The sequence below is a fragment of the Brachyhypopomus gauderio genome, chromosome 3 (genome assembly GCF_052324685.1).
Source record: "Brachyhypopomus gauderio isolate BG-103 chromosome 3, BGAUD_0.2, whole genome shotgun sequence".
Lineage (NCBI taxonomy): Eukaryota > Metazoa > Chordata > Actinopteri > Gymnotiformes > Hypopomidae > Brachyhypopomus > Brachyhypopomus gauderio.
Genome location: NC_135213.1, coordinates 33,195,212 through 33,215,186, shown reverse-complemented (window position 1 = coordinate 33,215,186; position 19,975 = coordinate 33,195,212). Strand labels below are relative to the sequence as shown.

The window sequence follows — 19,975 nt, the reverse complement described above, 5'->3', positions numbered from 1 at the left end:
ACCAGCAGCCCGTGTGCCCCAATCAAAAATGTCCCGTCGCCACGGGGTGGCGTATTACCTTTCCTTCCTGCAACACACATAAAAACTATAGTACTTAATAACAAACAAGGGACATCAACTATCTTATTATTGTACTTCATCATCATCATCATCATCTTAACCCCAACACCCCCTCCCCAAGTGAATTATTGAAACTTTTTTGTGATGTCATACCATGTTCACAGCACATTAACATTTTTACAACACAAACACATAGCCCTACGACTGATGAATCCTTAATCCTACTACTTTATTCTTTTTAGGAGAAATTGTCCGGTGCAGAGTAATGAGCTCACTAACATAAGGCAATCAGTAACTATGAAACTGTGAAAATTCTGTGTTACTGTATAACCACACGGGTGAAACAGAAACGTGCAGCACAAAGTGAATAATTTCAAACTCCCTATTCTCCGTAGCGCTACTCTCACATTGCTCAGCTGTTCACTGTAATTTGTCACTGTGGAACTGGGTACATACCCCCCCCCCCTCCCGTTCTAGGAGGCGGATAGAAGGTCCTGCGCATGCGCAGTAGGTTGTTTTTCACAACCCCGTCGCTTAAAGTGAGCCGGGCGACGAAAGTTCGCCGTCTTTCTCAGCAGACCACCAACCCGGTCCTCCCGACGAGCCGCGATAACAGCATCATTTGCTGTTATTCAGCTCGCGCACGTCAATGACACTGAACAGTGTTCACACTTGCTTTTTTCATAAGAGATTATTTTCATAAGGCTTTTTTTCTACAATTTCTTTTGTACTTTATAATTTTCTTGCCACCATGGTGCTAGGCAAGGTGAAGAGCTTCATTGTAAGCTACGACTGTCTCAATGACAGCAATGTCCCCGTTTTCTCAAGCGGGGACTGTGTCTCAGGAAGGGTCATCATCGATGTCACCGGAGAAATTCGTGTCAAGTCTCTCAAAATCCACGCAAAGGGATTTGCGAAAGTTCGTTGGACAGAATCACGAAATGCTGGATCCAACACTGCCTATACACAAAATTATACGGAAGAAGTGGAGTATTTGAATCACAGAGACATCCTTATTGGACACGAGAGAGGTAAGATCACGACCAAAAGGGTTTTAGATGTCATCTTTTGAAGGACAGTGTTCTGTTGCTCTGGTTCTTTTTTTCCGTGGGTACTGTGGATGCGCGGAGTTGCTTTACCTGTGGATGCAGATAATACAGATGTCTGATCATGCACACTATAACCAACGGGTTAGATCGGTTTCTTTTAAGGACTGAGACATTAACATCCATTATAGTTAGTGAAACTGTGTATTTAGTATCTCAATTTGGCTACTGCAATGACTCAACTGTCAGAAGTAGGGTAGCTGGAATGAATGGCGAACAACACACAGGGCTCTTTGCCGGTTACAGTTTGATGGTATTTAAGAAAAAAAAACAAGAACATGACAAGGAACACAAAACGAATTTGGAAATTTCACCCCCAGTAACTTCACATCTGAGTCACTGACGGGTGTTTTAATCCAATTTGTCGCCAGTTTCCAGCCATTGTTAAAAGCGGTTCGATCCTGTTTTGATGCAGTCTGTTCGCTCTCTCCTCTGATTGGTCGACGCCAAAACGTGTCTTCGATGACTTCACGCTTTTGCCCAAAGAGTTAGAAATAGCTGCAACTTCTGCACCGTTGATATCTTTGCAGTATTTTGTCGGCATTTTCTCAATGCATTGAAAGTGTGCAATGAAGACCTGTCATGCAATGAAGGCGAAAACGCAAAAAAAAAAAAAAAAAACCCAAGGTTTTGCAGCGGGTTTCATCAGCGTTCGCGCAGTGTCCGGGCTGCGGCTCTGCAACACAAGCTCTCGGACAAGGCATTTTGTAGCTAAACCCTCACAGTGTCGAAGCAGTCATAAGGACTGCCGTCTGTAAAAACATTTTGCAAACAATCTTTGTACTGATGTACTTTAACCTCACGGGGCTCTTAATTGTGAAATGGAATTACTACAGAGAATGAATGTTAGACTAACTTGCATGTTAAATTCTGTATGGAATAATTTGCATTTCTTAAATGATTATATAATGTCATGCATTTGAAATGGTTATGTCATTTTTTTTCTTCTGTAATGTACCAATCTACATATCTTGCAATAATTTATCCAGCTTTGTATAGCCTGTAACGTATGCAATACTAACAATAAAGATGAAATTTAGAATCTAGTCGGTTTTCAGTCTTGTTATTATTGCTAGTGTCTGCCTCATCTTTATTCTCACGTTAAATTCGAAATACCCTTAATATCCACGCCGCAGTACACACATAAAGCCAATAGGGGCTTGTCCGTTGTGAGTAAGACTGTTGCCCCGACTGAATGCTGCACAATGAATGCGTAATGAGCATCCGGCATAGGGAGGCAGCCCGCTCCGGTTTAGGCCGGTCTTCTCTTGCTCGAGTCTGCCTTTGATTGACAGCTCAGCGCTTGTTTACCACAGCGCTGCCTCCGCTAAGCAGATGGAGAATGCTGAGTTAGTGAAACGGAGGCTTACTATAGCTCTTTAGCGTAAGAGTATATTTTTAACATTTACATTTTATTGTCGAAAATGTTATTTTTGTCCTTCTGTGACACAAAGCGCATAGCTAATTCTTTATTGTTCTTGATTTATACCTGCTTTTGCGGACGTTTTCTCCCACTGTGAATGAAATAAACCACATAAAAGCATACATCAACCACAAACTGGTAAAATAGGAAACACACACCCACGTCCCCCACACACATCTTAAAGGCATGAATGTACTATGTTTTTTAACTAAGAAATCCAACAAGGAGCTAGGGGTTCTTATCTTAAATACACAGGAACGATTTTTTTACCATGTTCTTTACTCTTTAAACTGTGCTCTGCATAATTTGACATTTCAAATTTGATCATGTTTATTTCTGCTGTTACTTTCACTATTTCAGGTAAGGTATACATGTATTTGGAATATGGTTCTCTTTTTCAGATGATGATAACTCAGAGGAAGGTCTCAGTACGATTCATTCAGGAAGACACGAGTATGCATTTAGCTTCGAGCTTCCACAAACGTGAGTTTTTCTTCATTATTTATTGTCCTAAGATGCAAGTGTGACTGTTAACTCCTTACGCGTACGCTCTCTTTAATAATGTCCTCCCAGAGAGCCCGGTGCGATGTTTCGGCTTGTAACGGTTTCTGGTCCGATCGTGTCCTTTTCTCCATGCGCAGACCTCTGGCTACCTCCTTTGAAGGGAAGCACGGCAGTGTGCGTTACTGGGTGAAGGCAGAGCTGCACAGGCCCTGGCTTCTACCCATGAAGACGAAGAAAGAGTTCACCGTCTTCGAACACATCGACATCAACACTCCCCTCCTGCTGGTGAGCGTCAGCCTCATTCAGGACACATTTGTGTTCTCACATCTCATTGGTACAGATTTCTGACCCATGGACGATATGTTTTGTATGATTTTGGGTTCTCTTGCAACAGCAGTTCTCAGACACTAAGCTCATCCCACCTGTGTTTGCGATAGTCTCCTCAGGCGGGAACGAAGGACAAGACGCTGTGCTGCTGGTTTTGCACCTCAGGTCCCATTTCCCTAAGTGCCAAGATAGAGAGGAAGGGTTACACCCCAGGTACTAGTTCTCACCACCACTACATGTTGACATCCCTAGTGCCAACAAGGCTCCATCGTTGTGACATCTTCTCGGAGCCGCCACGTCGCCTTAACCCGTGTGCCTGCTTCCCGCAGGAGAATCCATCCAGATCTTCGCCGAGATCGAGAACTGCTCCTCACGCATGGTGGTGCCAAAGGCGGCCATATACCAAACGCAGACCTTCTACGCCAAAGGGAAGATGAAGGAGATCAAGCAACTGGTGGCGAACCTCCGCGGGGAGTCGCTGTCCTCCGGCAAGACGGAGACGTGGAATGGGAAGATGCTGAAGATTCCCCCAGTGTCTCCGTCCATCTTGGACTGCAGTATCATTCGGGTGGAGTACTCCCTCATGGTGAGTTATGGACACTTCCTGGATCACTTGTTTCCTGTCCGCCACTGTTGTTGTTTTTCGTTGGAGCGTTTTTGTCGACCATGCGCTGGATCTGAGGCCGTCATGCAGAGCGTGAATGGTCTGATTTTTCACTCTCAGGGTCCGCATTTGGATTTAGTCAATATAAACATATAGGATCAAATGCTCTGAAAGGAAGACAGCCTTGAAAACAGCGGGATTATCCCTGATGCTGCCATTTCCCACTCACAGGGAGATTAATCTCTATGGTTTGCTGAAATTCTAGATAGTGTGTAATAATAATCTCTTAACCCCACGGACCAGTCTGACCACATTGGACAACTGACTTTGAGTGATGCTCGCTATAATTAGATTAGATTCAACTTTATTGTCATTGTACATTGTCACAAGTACACGGCAACAAAATGCAGTAATATGACTGAATGACTATAATTGCCACTCAGGTGTGTATATTCATGTAACTACCACTTTAACGCATCAGTGACGTGGTCAAAAGTCCATACATCGTGGAATCAAAGGAATTGAACATTGAAACATATGCATGTGGTAGTCAGCAGCTGCAGTTGCATCTAAAGGTGTGGGTGGGTTGACCCGTGTGTGACCGCTTGCTCTCTCCAGGTATACGTGGACATTCCAGGAGCTATGAACCTGACCCTTAACCTGCCCCTGGTCATCGGCACCATCCCCCTCCATCCCTTCGGCAGCCGCACGTCCTCCGTCAGCAGCCAGTGCAGCATGACCATGAGCTGGCTGGGCATGGCCCTGCCAGAGAGACCCGAGGGTGAGTGTTCCCGTCCTGGGGGGTCTGGGCCACGGAGGCACTGTGCACCGCGGGCAGTCGTGCTGTAGCAGTCGTGCTTGATGTGACATTAGCCGTCCTGAGCTGTTCAGATTTCAAGCCCTAGCAGCAGGTTACTTAGCGCTGTAATAGAATATTTTTTTTGCTCGTCATATAGAGCAAGGATATCCAAATCCGAGCTTTTTAAGGCCCAAAGACACACACACACACACACACACACACACACACACACACACACACACACACACACACACACACGGTTTACCAAGCGTAGTGGCCAAACGATGTGGTAGGAAGTCACTGCAGCTATGTTCTGCTGTGGTCGGCATGGCAACGGTTGTAACACGGTACCCCCGTTCGCCTGTTCACAGCTCCCCCGGAGTATGCAGAGGTGGTCACGGAGGAACAGCGCCAGAGCTGTCTGGATGAGTCCTCGGGCCGTGACAACTTCGACGGCCCACTGTTTGCCTACATCCAAGAGTTCCGCTTTCAGCCCCCTCCTCCATACTCTGTGGTAAATATTAACAATACATTTTATGTGAATGTTTTCTGAAATGGAAGAGAAACCAACAAACTAATCTTATTAGTTCTGTTTGTCATGATAATAAAGCACGTAGGTTCATATAACACAGTGTTTTTCATCTAGCTAATAGATGGCTTGTTTCTAATGTGAATCTGAAGAGTTAAACGCTATATTCATCCACCCTTTGAAATGTCATGGGAGGAATTTAAACTCTATGTCCCTTGCATCCTTCCTTGCTAGATTGACCCAAACCCGGATCAAGTCAGACAGCCGGAGCAGAGGAGGCCGGACACGTGCCCCACGCGCTGAACAGTCCTCGCCGCCAGCACTTGGGCCTTCCACACTTCCCCCTACTTCGTTTTTTTCTCCCGGCGGCGACGAGTCCGTTTGTGCCGTTGTCGACGTTGAGAGAAAAGGGAACACGTACGGGAGAGAGGACGGGCGGCCAGCACGAAGTCGCCCCTGCCGCGTCACATCCTGCCCGTCCGCGGGAATGTGCGACCGCACCACTCGTCCCCGTCCACCCCCCTGTGGACAGACTCGCCTGGTCGGACCGAGACGCCAGGACTGCGTCAGCTTTTGTTGTCCTTATGCTTCTTTCTGTAACCGTGGCACATAAACATGTCTCTGTAGCGCAGGGCTGTCCAGAGACTCGATCAGAAACAGCGTAAAACATGTTTGACGTCTGCAGTCTAACGGAGAAAAGTCTGACATCACCATCACCCTGCCTCAGTTGTGGATTTTTGCACATCTTTTCTCTTCAGTTACGCGGCTCAGTTTTAACGCGGCCGTCCGTTTTGTTTAAATTTTTCTGCTATAATATGACTGAGCGCTTGCAGGCTTTGATCCGCACAACTCCGAACAACGGCAAGCACAGATCCAGAGACAGAACCAGGACCAGACTGAAAAGCACGCGACTGCTGCTGTGATCCGGCTGTAGCCGTCTTCGTCTGCTGCCGATCCGCGTTCTCGCACACAAACGCAGCACCGCCCGGTGTCACAGCCCCGCATCGTTGACCGAACGAATTGTTTGTTCATTTTTTGTTTGTTTATTTGTTTTTTTTGTGTTTCTGTTTCCCTCCTGTTTATGTGTACACCGTGTATCATTTCTAAACATAGAATGCCTTTAAGCCAATCCTCGTTCGCGTGGCGTTCATGTTCTGGGGTAGACAGACGGCAGATGAGCCCCAGCCACCTGCATGCGTAGGCTGAGCGGAGGGACGGAAAAGGGCGGGGCCACGCAGGTGCCGCGATGGGCGGTCTGTGCCGTGTGAAGCACTGCACAAACTTCCACACAGCACTGCCTGAATTCAAATTAAAAGCACTCAGTCTCAGGAGAACTTCTCACTTGCCAAATGGTTGGAAACAAAATATATATATATATAAATAAATAAATATATATATATATATATATATATATATATATATATATATATATATATATATATATATATATATATATATATATATATATGTATGTATGAAAAAGACTGTTTAAATGCACTGTTTGAAAGTGTGAAAGCGAATAGACAAAAAAAAATAGTAGGTTAGACAAAACAGTAAGAGAGGAGACGCAAGACAGATGTCCAAGACGATTGACATTCCCCCTTTTTTTGTCAGACTTCATTTGTCCCAAAGTTCCCCCAAGGCCAGTGATGGGAGATATGTATAAACAAAACCCAGAGAACCGGAAAAGTCAAACAGCCCCGAAGCAGTGGGGAGATGTCCGAAGCCCCGTTGGACAGGAAGAGGAAGGGGACGCCCCGCGGCTAATCTGCTGCTCAGATCGCGGCCTGGCGGCCATCGAAGGGCGTCCCTAGTTGAAATGAGTCATACATTTGTTTTTAAAACTCATTCAACAACTAAGCTGGTTTTAGCTATGGCTTCCATGTAGCCTTAATCACGAAGCACTTTTTTTTCCCTTTTTTGAACGCAAATCCCGATCATATCTCGTTGAGGTCTAGAGGAAGATTACGATGCGCGTCCCCGGCGATAATGGTTTGAGCTGTGTTTGGTATGTCACTCAAATTCAAGCTTTGAAAGTGGCAACGATCATGGCCAAGTTGCTGATGTGTGCGTGTACGTGTTGTTCAATGGCTCGAGAGAAGGACTGTCAAATTCAGCAGGTCTTTTGATTACTGCTTTGAACAGGGACAGACACATGCTCTGGCCCTGAAGAGCTAACATGAATAATGCTTCATCACTCATATTCATTACAACCGAGAACCTTCTGACTGACTGTGTATCGTCTGAAGTGTGTTTTTGTTTAAAAGGACAAAAAGGGAACTTGTCCTTCAAAGCTAGCACTGATCGCTAGACACGCCACTCTTGATTTGCTATGGCTTACATCTCATTTTGCATTGGCTAGTTTTGATAATTCTTGATATGGGCATTCAAGGTTTGTTTCCTGGTCAGACAACCTGGTGCACTTCTGTTTCTCCATCTCTTTAGTTTGGGATCAATGGCTGTGGTTTCACTGTCTTTATAGAACTGGGTTATCAATGAACCCTGCAGGACTCTCCTGTGACAAAGCAGACCACTTCCCTTATATGTCTGTTGCACAAGTGTTTGGGTTATTGTTTTTTCTGCGCATTATCCACACCTGGCCAAATCACAGCCTGCACATGATTTGAGCCTTAGGTAAAACGATAAGCATGTTTTTTTTTTGTGGTCGGTATCCAGTGGTTTGTCCTTCCAAGCAGTCCAGTGTTAAAGCTAAACTCACACCGCCCTGCACGAAAATAAAGAAGGAGAAATTTGGGTGGGGATTTGGTTTTGAAATTAAGTGCAATATGATGTTTGAATTCATTCCTCCCCCTCATGTTCAATAGAACACTACACAATGTTAATCTGCAAATTGGAATGGTTTTGACATTTCATATAAGTTCTTCCTTGAAGCTCAATAAACCTTTTTCATGCATTAAAACCCTTGTTATGATATATTTATACTGTATTTTAAAATGTATGCAAAACAGAGACAGAGAGCTCTTTCTTCCACAGGAAGATCTATATTACAAGCCCTTCCTCTGGATGTCAACGACCCATAATCCTCCATTTGGGGTTCAGGAATGGGGGTGAATTGGCTACAAATGAATAGAGAGCTATTGATCAAGACCTTGTTAGAATAAAACATCACATGCAAAATCTTTTTACACCCTGTAAATTACTCTGAAGCCATGCAGGGGTTATAGGTATGCAACTACAGCTGAGATGTAGCTGTTAAAATGCCAATGATAATAACACATGAGCTCATACTCTTATAACAGCAGCAGATATTTGACATCTCCCAGCAGTCATTTGGAACAAAAAAAAACCACGTTTTCAGAAAACATGTTGTTCAGTGACAGTCCATGAAGCTTTTGGTCAGTTTATAAGTAAATACAGATATGTGTTTACTAAACAGGTTTTATGTTGTGTACTTCCAGTTGCTCTAGAGTGAAAGCAATACAACGCAAAGACTTTTTACAGTAGATAATGACTTTTAAGCCACACAAGGAGGTGTGTGGATTTGTAGGACATTTCCCTAAAATGCAGTTCTCTTGATTAGAAAATGTAAGAATACTGAAGCAAGAGATGACAAATCTCCAAGCAGTGTTCACAAATTCTCCGCGTTTTAATTCTCAGACTATGGAGATAAGACTGATACTTCTCTTAGGTGTTGGAGGAGGATGCCAGGATCATTTATAAGTACTCACCTCGTGACCTCATGTCATCTGGGGACGCCCAGTCACAGGTCAAGAGTAGCCCTAGGAGAGGTTGTAAATGCCTGGCAATGGCGACCAGTCAAACTGGACACAAAGTCTAGAAAGCACCATTGTCCTGCTGTAAAACAGACTCTAATATCCATCGCAGGGCACACCACAGGACAATGGCTATAATTTACACTCTAGTCTGAAAGAGGCCTCAGGCGAGCTGTCCTGAGAAAGCACACCTTTAAAAGTTTTTTAATATAATGAGTAGTTCTTTTCTCTTGTTAAGCTCTGGCTTATTTAACAGATTTCTGTTTTCTAGACTTGATTTAAAAAGCATGCATTGTACAGAAAAAAGACTGCCTACTAAAAATTTAATGAAGCACCAACTTCATTAGATATTCCACTTAAAGTTAAATTAACTGAGAAGAGACTATCTGAAATTCCCCATGTGTTTTTATCACTCCGCATTCATCGGGCAACAGAGTTGATTGATGCTGTGTTTAGATGCTGCATTTCAAAAATCCACTAAATGACATCAGCCACGTCTTTGCGATCGGGGCCTGGACCGAGGAAAGCACAGAACGGTATCCGTGGCACTAGAAGAGAACCCCATGCAGTCAGAACCACAGACACCATCACGCATCGGAGCCGTGGGGCGGGGTACGCCGTACACGGCCTGACAGCGAGTATCGTCATGCCGTGTCACCATGGTGCTTCAGCCTTGGCCTTGGCGCTCTCCTTTTTTCGCTTCAAAGCAGGTTCTCTCCAGTCTTTGATAAGATAATAGTTTATCAGCTGGATGAATGTGCAGTCTGGCCCTGTTAAAAACACAATAAGAGACAGGGAGAACTGTGCGGTGGTTTCACAGAGCTTTGATCCCAGTGGGGGAGAGGGCTGACCAAAGAGACTCGACCAGTGCCTTGATATGTGTGCCATTATCAAACGAGGACGTTGTTGAGATGTTGAGCTGGTTTGTTGGTGCTTCTCTGTATATACAGAGTTATTCTTACAGGCTACAAAATGCTAATTTGGAGCATGTTGGGTAAAGTTTGTTATTTTATAACCTTGAAACAGTTTAAACCTTTTATCAGCTCAGGCAGTCAATTGGCAACTTTTTCCGATGCCTCTAAGGGTAAGGATGTGTCCCTGTTGTGATCTTCCTACATTCTTTACTAGTCAGCACTGTTCTCTTGAAGTGCACATTAACAGGGTCTGATCCGTACACTGCCAGGTGGGTTTTGGCTGGGGTTAGGGTTAGGGTTAGCTGATAACTCAGCTATGGCCAGAACCTTTGGTGCCCCCCTTGGACATCCGTGCCACTGATCCGTATGGGGTAGGGTCTCTCTGCTGAGCTGGGGCATTGGTTTTGCAGCCCGAAAGCAGATTAGCCTGGCTGCTGGTGAACTCCAGCTGATGCCATCCAGAACCTCTGATCCATCTACTGGTTAATCCAGGACCAACGGGAGGAGTTGCTCCCTGGTTCAGCACACAGATGCATCTGAGGTGCCGTGACACGTTCTAGATGTTTCCGTAATGTGGCGCTGAAGGACACTTACACATGATAGTGAAAACTACGCGCTTAGCATAAGCCAAGGTTATGTCATGGAAAGGTTGCTACATTAACAGATTGTCACTTTTAAAATCGATAAAACAAAATGTAATATGTCCTGGCGTCCAGCTGGTTTAAAATAGATCTTGACATCATGGTTTAGGTTTGATAAGAGAGTTTGCCTGCACTTTCTGTGATGGATTTTTGTTAAATAAATCAATGTTTGAGGATATCAGAGATTTAGAAGTAAATAAATGTTTCCTTAACTGCTCAGTAAAGTTACCCTCACCGACCACAATAGGGTACCAATGAAAAATGGACTCCATCCATAAATGGAATACTCCTCAGCACTGGTAAACAATCTGATTACTGGGAGCAATACCTGGTGCAAACAGCATGGAGATGAACATTTCATGCAGACCTTCTAAACAGCTCCAGATGACAATCATTCTGAATCTCAATAAGGAGTGAATGGTCTCTCCTCATGAGAGAGATGTTGTATGAACCAGAAACCATGTTCTACACCAGATATTCTCTCACCTCCATAAGTCGAAGCTGTTATTTACTTTAGTATGTTTACACTGGTATGGTTTTGTATACACTGTTCCTCACTCTCCATGGTGGATTGGTGCTCTCGGTCTCTGTCAGTGGGTGAGTTGTCTGTTTAGGTTTTCTCACACGAGTCTGTGATGCAGGAGCCGTGCTGGAGAACGTCCCCACCTGCACGTGGAGCTGGACGCGCCTCTTCCCTGCACACCCTCAGGAGGAGACAAAGGAGACACGGCGAACTAGGAACTTTAAACCATCCTTCTCCTCCCTGTCTCCTCGTGCAGGTGTATTTCACTTTAATTAACAGGTCCTATGGATTAAGACAGCTGTGAAACGCTGAAGAAACAGCAGGCAAATTTACAAGCTCCTGAAGTCTCCAGCTCCTGAGTTCGCGGAACGCCATGGTCCGTGGCCCCGCCCTTGTAGCCATGGTGACAGACAGGGCAAGCATCCCTGGTGAAGCGGACAGCTACGCAGCCTCCGTACGGGTCCTCAGCTATCAGTGGGGAGGAAGAGGAAGACCAAGAAAGCAGGCGCTGCCCGGGCTGCCTGTCGGGATCAGGGGTAGTCGGCATAGCTGGTGTGCAGAAGGGGGGGTGAGGTGCATTCAGGGGGTAGTGGGGGGGGTGGCAGGGAGGTTTGGGGGGGATTGCTGGTAGACACCTGACCTTGCCTCGCCCGCAGAAGCGAGAGTTCAAGTTCCTGGCGAGTTAGAGAGTGCACGGTCATTATTAGCGCAGCTGCGCGCGTCTGGAGCCCGCCCGTCCAGCACGCCGGAGGCGCTGACAGGCCAACGTGGGCCGGCGTTTGTGAAGAGCTCCCTCCACCCACCGCAGCGCTCTAACGGCCTCCCCGCCCCTCCGCCACGGCAAAGCAGCACCACATTCGGACCGGCACGTGCTAAAGGAGGTTGTGTCAACTGTTCTACAACTATGTGACTGTGCTTCGGGTTGATAAACAAAAATACAGAAGAGCACTTAATCCCTCCTGGGTTCAGTTGTGTCAGTGAAGGATTTGATGTGGACAACTTGTGCCATGTTTCTTTAGGCCTTATCTTCCACTGTCATGGAAAGTTTCCTCTCAAACTTTTACTTCTCTCTTTAATGTTTTAAGCTACAGGGGAATTCACAGTCAACGTGTTTATAAAGACAGACAGATAGATTTACTGTACTGTTTATTTGTCCGTCAGGTGGAAAGACATCTATATGAACTAGGAATTGTAGTTTGTGTAAATAAAGCCCTGTTATAAAAGAGGACTACAGGGGAACCTTCTAATGTGTTGCTCCATGTACATATAAAGTGTTATTCTTTTATTGCCATGTAATATGTCAAAGGGTAATAAGAAATATCACATTGGCTCATTGCTAAAAAAAGCATTTTCATTAAGAGGTATCTACAGTTTACATGTTTTAATAAGGTGAAGTGTCAAGCAAACTTCATGACCCCATGAGTATGTAGGGTGTCTATTTTTGGACAAAACAAACAAAGTGCACACAGTTCCAAATAGGGCATGGGTCATTCTGCATGGGTCATTCTTTTAGCTGGTTCTCTCTTTGTTCCTCTCTCTTCCCCTCTCTCTCTCTCTCTCTCTCCCTTTCTCTCTCTCTCTCTCCCCCTTTCTCTCCCTCTCTCTCTAACACACATACCTGCCTACTTGCACACACGCACACACTCACAAACACATGCTCTCTCTCCCCCTCTCCAAAACACATGCCCACATGCACACACCCCCCCGGATCTTTCTCACCAGAGCCAGACAGCCTCCATTTCTCCTTAGTCATGGCAAGCTTTAACCCCCCACCCTGCTAACCTCCACCCAAACTCTAACCCCACCTCCACCTCCACCCCCACCCCCACCATGCAGAGAGGGCCACAGAGTAGAGAGGGGAATGCAGTCAGCCTAATCGCTGCACAGAGCCTGCTGATCACCAGGCACACGTTATGTGCTTGGTTAGGGTGGGCTGTCCCGCTTAGTGTGGGCTGTCCTGGTGCTGTCCCGGTTAGGGTGGGCTGTCCCAGTTAGGGTGGGCTGTCCTGGTTAGGGTAGGCTGTCCTGGTGTTGTTCCGTTTAGGGTGGGCTGTCCCGGTTAGGGTGGGCTGTCCCTGTTAGGGTGGGCTGTAACTGTTAGGGTGGGCTGTCCCGGTTAGGGTAGGCTGTCCTGGTTAGAGTGGGCTGTCCCGGTTAGGGTAGGCTGTTCTGGTGCTGTCCTGGTTAGGATGGGCTGTCCTGGTGCTGTCCAGGTTAGGGTGGGCTGTCCTGGTGCCATCCCGGTTGGGGTGGGCTGTCCTGGTGCTGTCCCAGTTAGGGTGGACTGTCCCGTTTAGGGTGGACTGTCCCGGTTAGGGTGGGCTGTCCTGGTGCTGTCCCGGTTAGGGTGGGCTGTCCTGGTGCTGTCCAGGTTAGGGTGGGCTGTCCTGGTGCTGTCCCGGTTAGGGTGGGCTGTCCTGGTGCTGTCCCGGTTAGGGTGGACTGTTCCAGGGGTACTCAAGGAAGCAGCTAGCCCACGTCCCTTTGTCTGCCTGCTATTTCTGTCCATGGGCAGACACTGTACATGCATTTCATGCTTATGTTTCAGTAGATCTTATTTAACCTCAATGTGCATTACATTGTATTTACATTTATGGTATTTGGCAGTATGCATTGTGCTTCTTGCCCACATGACACCCGCATTCAGTTCTTGATTAGTGCAAATCCATATATTACGGACGACACCATCACTAATCTAGATTTGATTCCAAGATACAAGAATGTCTTAAGAACAGCCCAGAAAATGATGAAAAAGAAAACCCTGTGAATGAGACCTTTTCAACTAGAGGCAGATTTTCTTCAATGAAAAATTCGTGCTTTTGGCACAAAGGCCAAAGTCGAATCTCAAGTCCAGTCTGACTCCCTCCCCTGTTTTTAGAGGTTGGGCGGAGATATTCCTAAACCTTAAGGTGATTTACTCCTTTTGTGTTTTTTTTTCCTGGCACACTTAGAGAACACTCTGTTACTCCTTTTGACAGTAAACAGACAGAAAGGGCATAACTGAAACCACACAAGCTGTTCTCTGCCCTAGGCACTCAGGAGTGAGAAGACGCTCTTGTTCTCAGTTAGCTCAGGCGAACAGTAGCGCTCCCGTAAGCACAAAGCATTCTCGCGTTTGTCCAGCTACACTGTCTCTGGGAAACCTACGTGTAGACAACTCACGCCCCCCCCCCCCCCCCCCCCCCCCCCCCCTTTCATGACAGACTCACCCACCTCCTCTGGAAGTGCTCCTCAGTTGGACGTTCTCCTCAGTTGGAGGTGCTCCTCAGTTAGGAGCTGATAAGGGTGGATGCATGACCTATAATGCCATGCAGTGAGTAGAGGAACCGACCCTGTCAGTGTCCTAATAAACACCAAGGTAGTGGTTCTGCTAAACACAAAGAAACATGGCATGTCTCTGTGACACGTGGACATGGAGGTAAAAGGTGTTTATTTATGACACAAATTCAGACAACAAACAACAGGGAAATGAAAGATAAGCACGTAGAGCACAAACAATTACCAAATTTGTAAATCAACTTACCTTTGATTTTCAAGATTCTTTATTCAAGATTCTCCACAGTTTATACATGTGACAAATAAAGAATCTTGAATAAAGAATCTTGAAAATCAAAGGGCTGCAGAGACAACAGCCTGCCCTCCAGCCCGTGTAGAGTTAATATACGCCTGTAAGTAGACCTATATAAGTATTTATAGTGACGGGACTATTTCAGCCGTAACCCTAAGACGTGTTCAGGAGCCTCTCCTCCCATCTCTGGAATGATGACATAGGTTTAAGTTCAGTCTCTTTTCCAGAACATCCGATAGCTTTAGAATGCCCTTGCCTCATTGGAAAATGAATTGGTTTACCGCAACTCACACAAGGAGGTGACAGCCTCGGTTGACTCGGTGAGCGGATCGCAGCCAGCGCCCCTTATTCGGTTCCCGATATTAAGTTTGCGAAAACACGGCCGCACAGCCAGGACTCCTCCGCAACGCATGCTCTGCCTGCATACTGGAATTAGTGCCGGTTCAGTCATCTGGGTCTGGACGCTGTCAGGGGAACGTGTCATCGCCAAGTGTCCGTTGCCGGCTGCGTGGTCGGCATGGCGTTGAAAGGGCGATAAGGTCGAAAGTAACACCGAGCCGGTCTGTCATAACAACGTTCAGTTATGTAAGGCGAAGAGTGTTTTCGCTCCGAGGTCACGGTTGTGTTTTTGCCCCGTTCTTTCAGCTTGGGTTTCAGCGGTTAGTTAAACTTATAATCCCATTTTGGTGTCTTTCCAGGAGCACAGTGAGAGGTTTTATATTATTCGCTCAAAGGGAAAATGTGAGAACAATAGATATGCGTGCGTGCGTGTGTGTGTGTTTGTGATGGGCAGAGGAGAAAGAGCAAGACAGGCAGTTGGACTGACATCGAGACAAACGTCCGCGTGACTCCCCCATTTGGTCTGTCACTGTCGCCCCAGTAGTGTTTTGTAGTCGATTGGAAAACACTCCAGTCAAAATATGCGTCATGCAAGGAGGATGAATTTGATATGTGCAGAAGTTTGGCCTTGCGCTCTGTATGTGGCTTCTGGCTCCCTGGTTTCACTCCAGCTTTCTTGTTCTCTTTTTCAACCTTTCTTCCCTCCCCCCTTCTCCCAGCTGGGTCCATGATTCAGCAGTCTGTCCTCGATCACACTGCCGTGCCCAAATCCAGACGTCTAGCCAATAGGCAGCATGTTCAGAGGACACACCCACAGTGTTGCTCTTCTCCTAGCTGCCCTGATCCCCCCCCAGACCCCTGTAGATCCAGATCCGAGGGATGACGTACCGTGTCTTACTATTATGGTATGTTTTTCAATCTGAGGGAAGGTGCACTTTTTTTTTACTCTCTTCACATTCTTGGCCACACCCTCTCCTCCCTTGCTCCTCCCCCACGTCTCTGTCCCCTTTCCAAGTCTCTGTCCAGTTCACGCTGTCCTCCTCAACATTCTGAGGGGGTGAGCTGGACACGAGGCCCTAAACCCCCTGACTTGTGTCTCTAATGCACCATGACGGGGAGCCTAGAGGAGGCGTGGTCAGCCTGGAGGAGGCGTGGTCACTGTCGCGAGGCTCTCCAGACAGGCTGAGTCAGCACTACACGCGCTTCGCACGAGGAATTCGCTTCGCACGAGGTATTCACAGCCGCACGCGGCCACCGCGCAGCTGCCGCCACACTCCCCCCCCCCCCCCCCCCCCCCCCGTCTGTGCACGGAGCTTCCCGCCAGACCTCCACCGCAGGGGCAAACGTGAGGAGAGGGCGGGAGATTCAGAGCCGTTACTCTCTGCCAAAGCGCCACTTGGTCGTTTTCTTATGAAGCCGAATCCGTTTCATGAATCTGAATCTCTGTGAACAGTTTTTGGCAAAGCACTGAAGTTTGGGTAGGAAAAGTAATGTAAAACATGCCAAACTGTACACATGTAGTCATAGTGTATAAGGTAGCTATATATTATATGTCTTTAGCTATAGCATATATATATATATATATATATATATATATATATATATATATATATATATATATATATATATATATATATATATATATATATATATATATATAGGTTCTCTGCCAGGAAGTCTTTTAATAGATAGATCTATATTAATAGAAAGATTAATATATTTTATATAAATTATTCCATGTGCAAATTTGTTTAACATAATTATGACGTTTAATAATTTTTTTTTATTTTGCTGTTCACAATAGTGTCATATTTGCTTGACAGAAACATTATTTTTACAGAAGCCACATATACATCCCAAGAAAATTCAACATGTCATGAATAAACTTCCTTTCTTCCACAGGAAGCTATTCTGTAGAACGCTCCAAGGTTATCCGTTGCAGCACGGCCAAAAACGAGAAGCAACGAACCAGTTCTAACTGGAATTGTGGGCACTGCAGGCCATGGGCAGATGGATCTTTCCTGGGCTGTGAGCGATATGAATTCAAGGGCTGGAGATCTTGCCGTCTGTGTGTTCCAGCATATCCCCAGCACTGAGGAAGAGACATCTAGTGTGCTAAAGCACGCACAATGATGGTTGGTGACTGAGGTCCCGTTTTACCGCTGAGAACGTTGCAATGTGGCGTGGTGCGTTTTACGGGGAGGGTCCAGCGTGTGTGACAGGTGAGCGGGACAGGCACGGCTGGGTCAATGCACTGCTCTGACTTTATGGTTTTACAGACACATGTGCAGAGCACTAGGTTTGTTGTGTAGAGAGCGTGAAACAGGTGTTGCCAGTTCTGGGTACTGACCTAGGTGGTATGTGGTGTATTAAAAGATCCCATCGGACAGTGAAGGTCTGTCGGTTCTTGGCAAAGGCTTTACTGGGACTCTCTCTCTCCCCATAACGATGTTTATCATTTTGTTTTAATGGCACTTAACAGCTGTAACGTCATAGTCCATTTAGGGCTCTATGCTGTAAAGTGTTGATATAGTAAGTAGGACATACAGCTGTAAAGCCATCTTTTAACTGACTGCATAATGAAATAATAATAATAATAATAATAATAATAATGCACAGTACATGGCAGTGTGGTTCGTTTGCCAACTGCAATCAGGTTGATCTAAATGAACTGAATAATATCAGCATCCATTCCCAAATCCACAACTGTGTGGGTGCTATACGTCATGTGAACTTCACAAAGCTCTTGGCCTTTCTGCTAGCACAAGGCGCACGTCTCTTTCTAATCTTTGTTCTTGGTGGACAGTGGCTCTCTGTTCATTACTGTAGATGCCTGCAGACTTTCCGCCTCTCACCCAATGCATGCGAAATCAGTTTGGGTCAGTAGCTGCACTTTTATCACTGGCTCAGGGACCAGTCCACACCATATCCCCTGTATTATATGTCTATTATATGATCAGTGGCACATCCTGATCTCATATCAGCTAGAAAGGGCTACAGATTATAACTTGTGCTGGATCTGTCTGGTTCTAAATATGACAAAGGAGCATTGAGTTGTTCTTTGAAACATCTATGACCGCCCACCTTTTCTTACTCCCCTGTGTTTCCCCACCTCTAGCACTGGGGAGCTGTGCTAGGGGGGGAAATCAACCCTCTCCTTCCCCCAACATGCTCCCAGATGCAATGTAGCAGAATTCTTTTATAGCAACCCAAGGCACCCGTGTAAAACCCGTGGGCCTTGGTTTGAAGTTGCACGCAGCTCCACGGGTGTTAGCGGTTGTCCCCGGGGATCGCGGCGAGTCACGCCCTGCGAGTCACGCAAGAGCTGCACCGTGGGAAAAAAAAAAAAAAAAGCTAAACAAAACCAGTTCAGGCTGGCTTGGGCGACTCAAAGAGAGCTGTGGAGGTTGAAGATAGAGCGAGGTGGAGGAGTGGAGGAAGGAGAGGAGAGAGAGTGTGAGGGGGGGCAGGGAGCTAGAGGCCACTTTGCACTCTGTTTCTGTGTACGTGCTGGTACAGCTTCATGGGTGGGGAGATAGCCCTTATCTCAGCTGTGCGTGTCATCCGTCAGCTCCGCTTTGATGCCAACTCGCAGAGAGCTCCATAGAGACAGAGGCCAAGGAGGTTGGTGACAGGAAACAAAGAGAAGCTGCTGGAGTCCAGTTCCAGGATACATGTGGGCAAAGAAGGAATGCAAGTCTTTTCCATAATAGAAGTCTTGGAAATCTTATGTTCTTAAAAAAAAAAACAATCTCAAATAATTATACCTCCTGTATGTCCTGCTTGGCAAAGTAGGAATATGTACTGTGCAAAAAACCTTATGTATTTATACTGTATCTACATTACTATGAATTCAAAAATAAAAGTCCTTGTTTGAGAACTAACAAAGTCTAGAACTTTGACACCCCACATTTGACTGGCCCATCACACAAAGCAATTACATCTACTAAGCCAATCCTTTATTTGTGTTTTACTTATTTGGCTTTTGGTTTTATTTTGGTTAGTTTTTTCTGATCAAGAGAGTTGTGACTGCATGTCAATAGCTAGTCTACAGGAAATGCCAAAAGATTCTACAACAACCTTCGCTGGTTATTTGCATGGGTGATATCTTCATATGACCTCTCCTGTATTTGCTGACAAACTGCCCCCAGGGTTGTGTGGGTGTCAACGGTAGTGTGATCGTCTAGACATCTTGGCGAGCTGACCCAAAGACACATTAGTAACCCTGAGTTATGCTTGATGGCGAAGCTAGACTTAGTGCCAGGATTCCTCTCTCAGATATCATGGGTGCCGAAACGATTTTACAACTTGACCTAAGAAGACCAGGGTATTCTCCCACAGCAATGGGACAAATATGATGACACTATTAATTTTTGAATGTAGGCCAAGAATTTTCAGCTCTGCTTGAAATGAGCATTGCATTACAGCTGCAGTAACTCTCAACAAACATTTAAAGTATTAATATACTAGTTGAAAACAACTTTATAACTTTCTTGAAATGCATGGTAACCAAGTCACTGAAGTAAATGAAAACGTTAAGGGATGTTTAATGCAAAAACATGTAAAAATTCAACAGAAGATTTTACAGAACGAAGTGTGGAAGGCACCAACCGTCCAAACTTGAGACCACAGAAGTTCCCTCAATCTGAATAATCGATCTTTACAAGAAAACAACTGCTTTCCAGTTTTTACTTGGCCAAAACCTTTGACCATTCAGCACTCTGCCAAGGTCAAAGAGACACGAAACTCATTCAGCTCTCTTACTCAGAACTTCGTACATTTGTACAGGGACACAAAGATGTCCAAATAAACATTGACTACATTTCCTCTGAGCCCTCTGCAGCTCGCAGAATGGACGGCGACTTGCGTAGAATTCTCTGGAACTGATCCATGCCTGAGTGTGT

General features: G+C 45.8%; 1 protein-coding gene and 1 long non-coding RNA gene across 2 annotated transcripts; both read left to right on the top strand.

The window, feature by feature from the left end:
- Positions 1 to 616: 616 nt before the first annotated feature.
- Positions 617 to 8,272, top strand: arrdc3a (arrestin domain containing 3a). The gene is made up of 8 exons (XM_076997715.1): positions 617 to 1,091; positions 2,991 to 3,072; positions 3,231 to 3,378; positions 3,531 to 3,633; positions 3,750 to 4,006; positions 4,643 to 4,805; positions 5,195 to 5,337; positions 5,587 to 8,272. The coding sequence occupies exons 1-8, from the start codon at positions 812 to 814 to the stop codon at positions 5,653 to 5,655; spliced, it is 1,245 nt and encodes a 414-aa protein (XP_076853830.1). The 5' UTR covers positions 617 to 811; the 3' UTR covers positions 5,656 to 8,272.
- Positions 8,273 to 16,016: 7,744 nt separating this feature from the next.
- On the top strand, positions 16,017 to 18,847 carry LOC143509218 (uncharacterized). The gene is made up of 2 exons (XR_013129611.1): positions 16,017 to 16,302; positions 16,974 to 18,847. It is a non-coding gene; the product is annotated as an uncharacterized LOC143509218 (long non-coding RNA).
- Positions 18,848 to 19,975: the final 1,128 nt, after the last annotated feature.

Excerpts from the sequence above, each read along its gene's own strand:
- arrdc3a (XM_076997715.1), top strand. The coding sequence starts at position 812 with ATGGTGCTAGGCAAGGTGAAGAGCTTCATTGTAAGCTACGACTGTCTC. Across the intron at positions 3,073-3,230 it reads AGCTTCGAGCTTCCACAAAC|ACCTCTGGCTACCTCCTTTG; the intron begins GTGAGTTTTTCT and ends CTCCATGCGCAG. Across the intron at positions 3,634-3,749 it reads GAGGAAGGGTTACACCCCAG|GAGAATCCATCCAGATCTTC; the intron begins GTACTAGTTCTC and ends TGCTTCCCGCAG.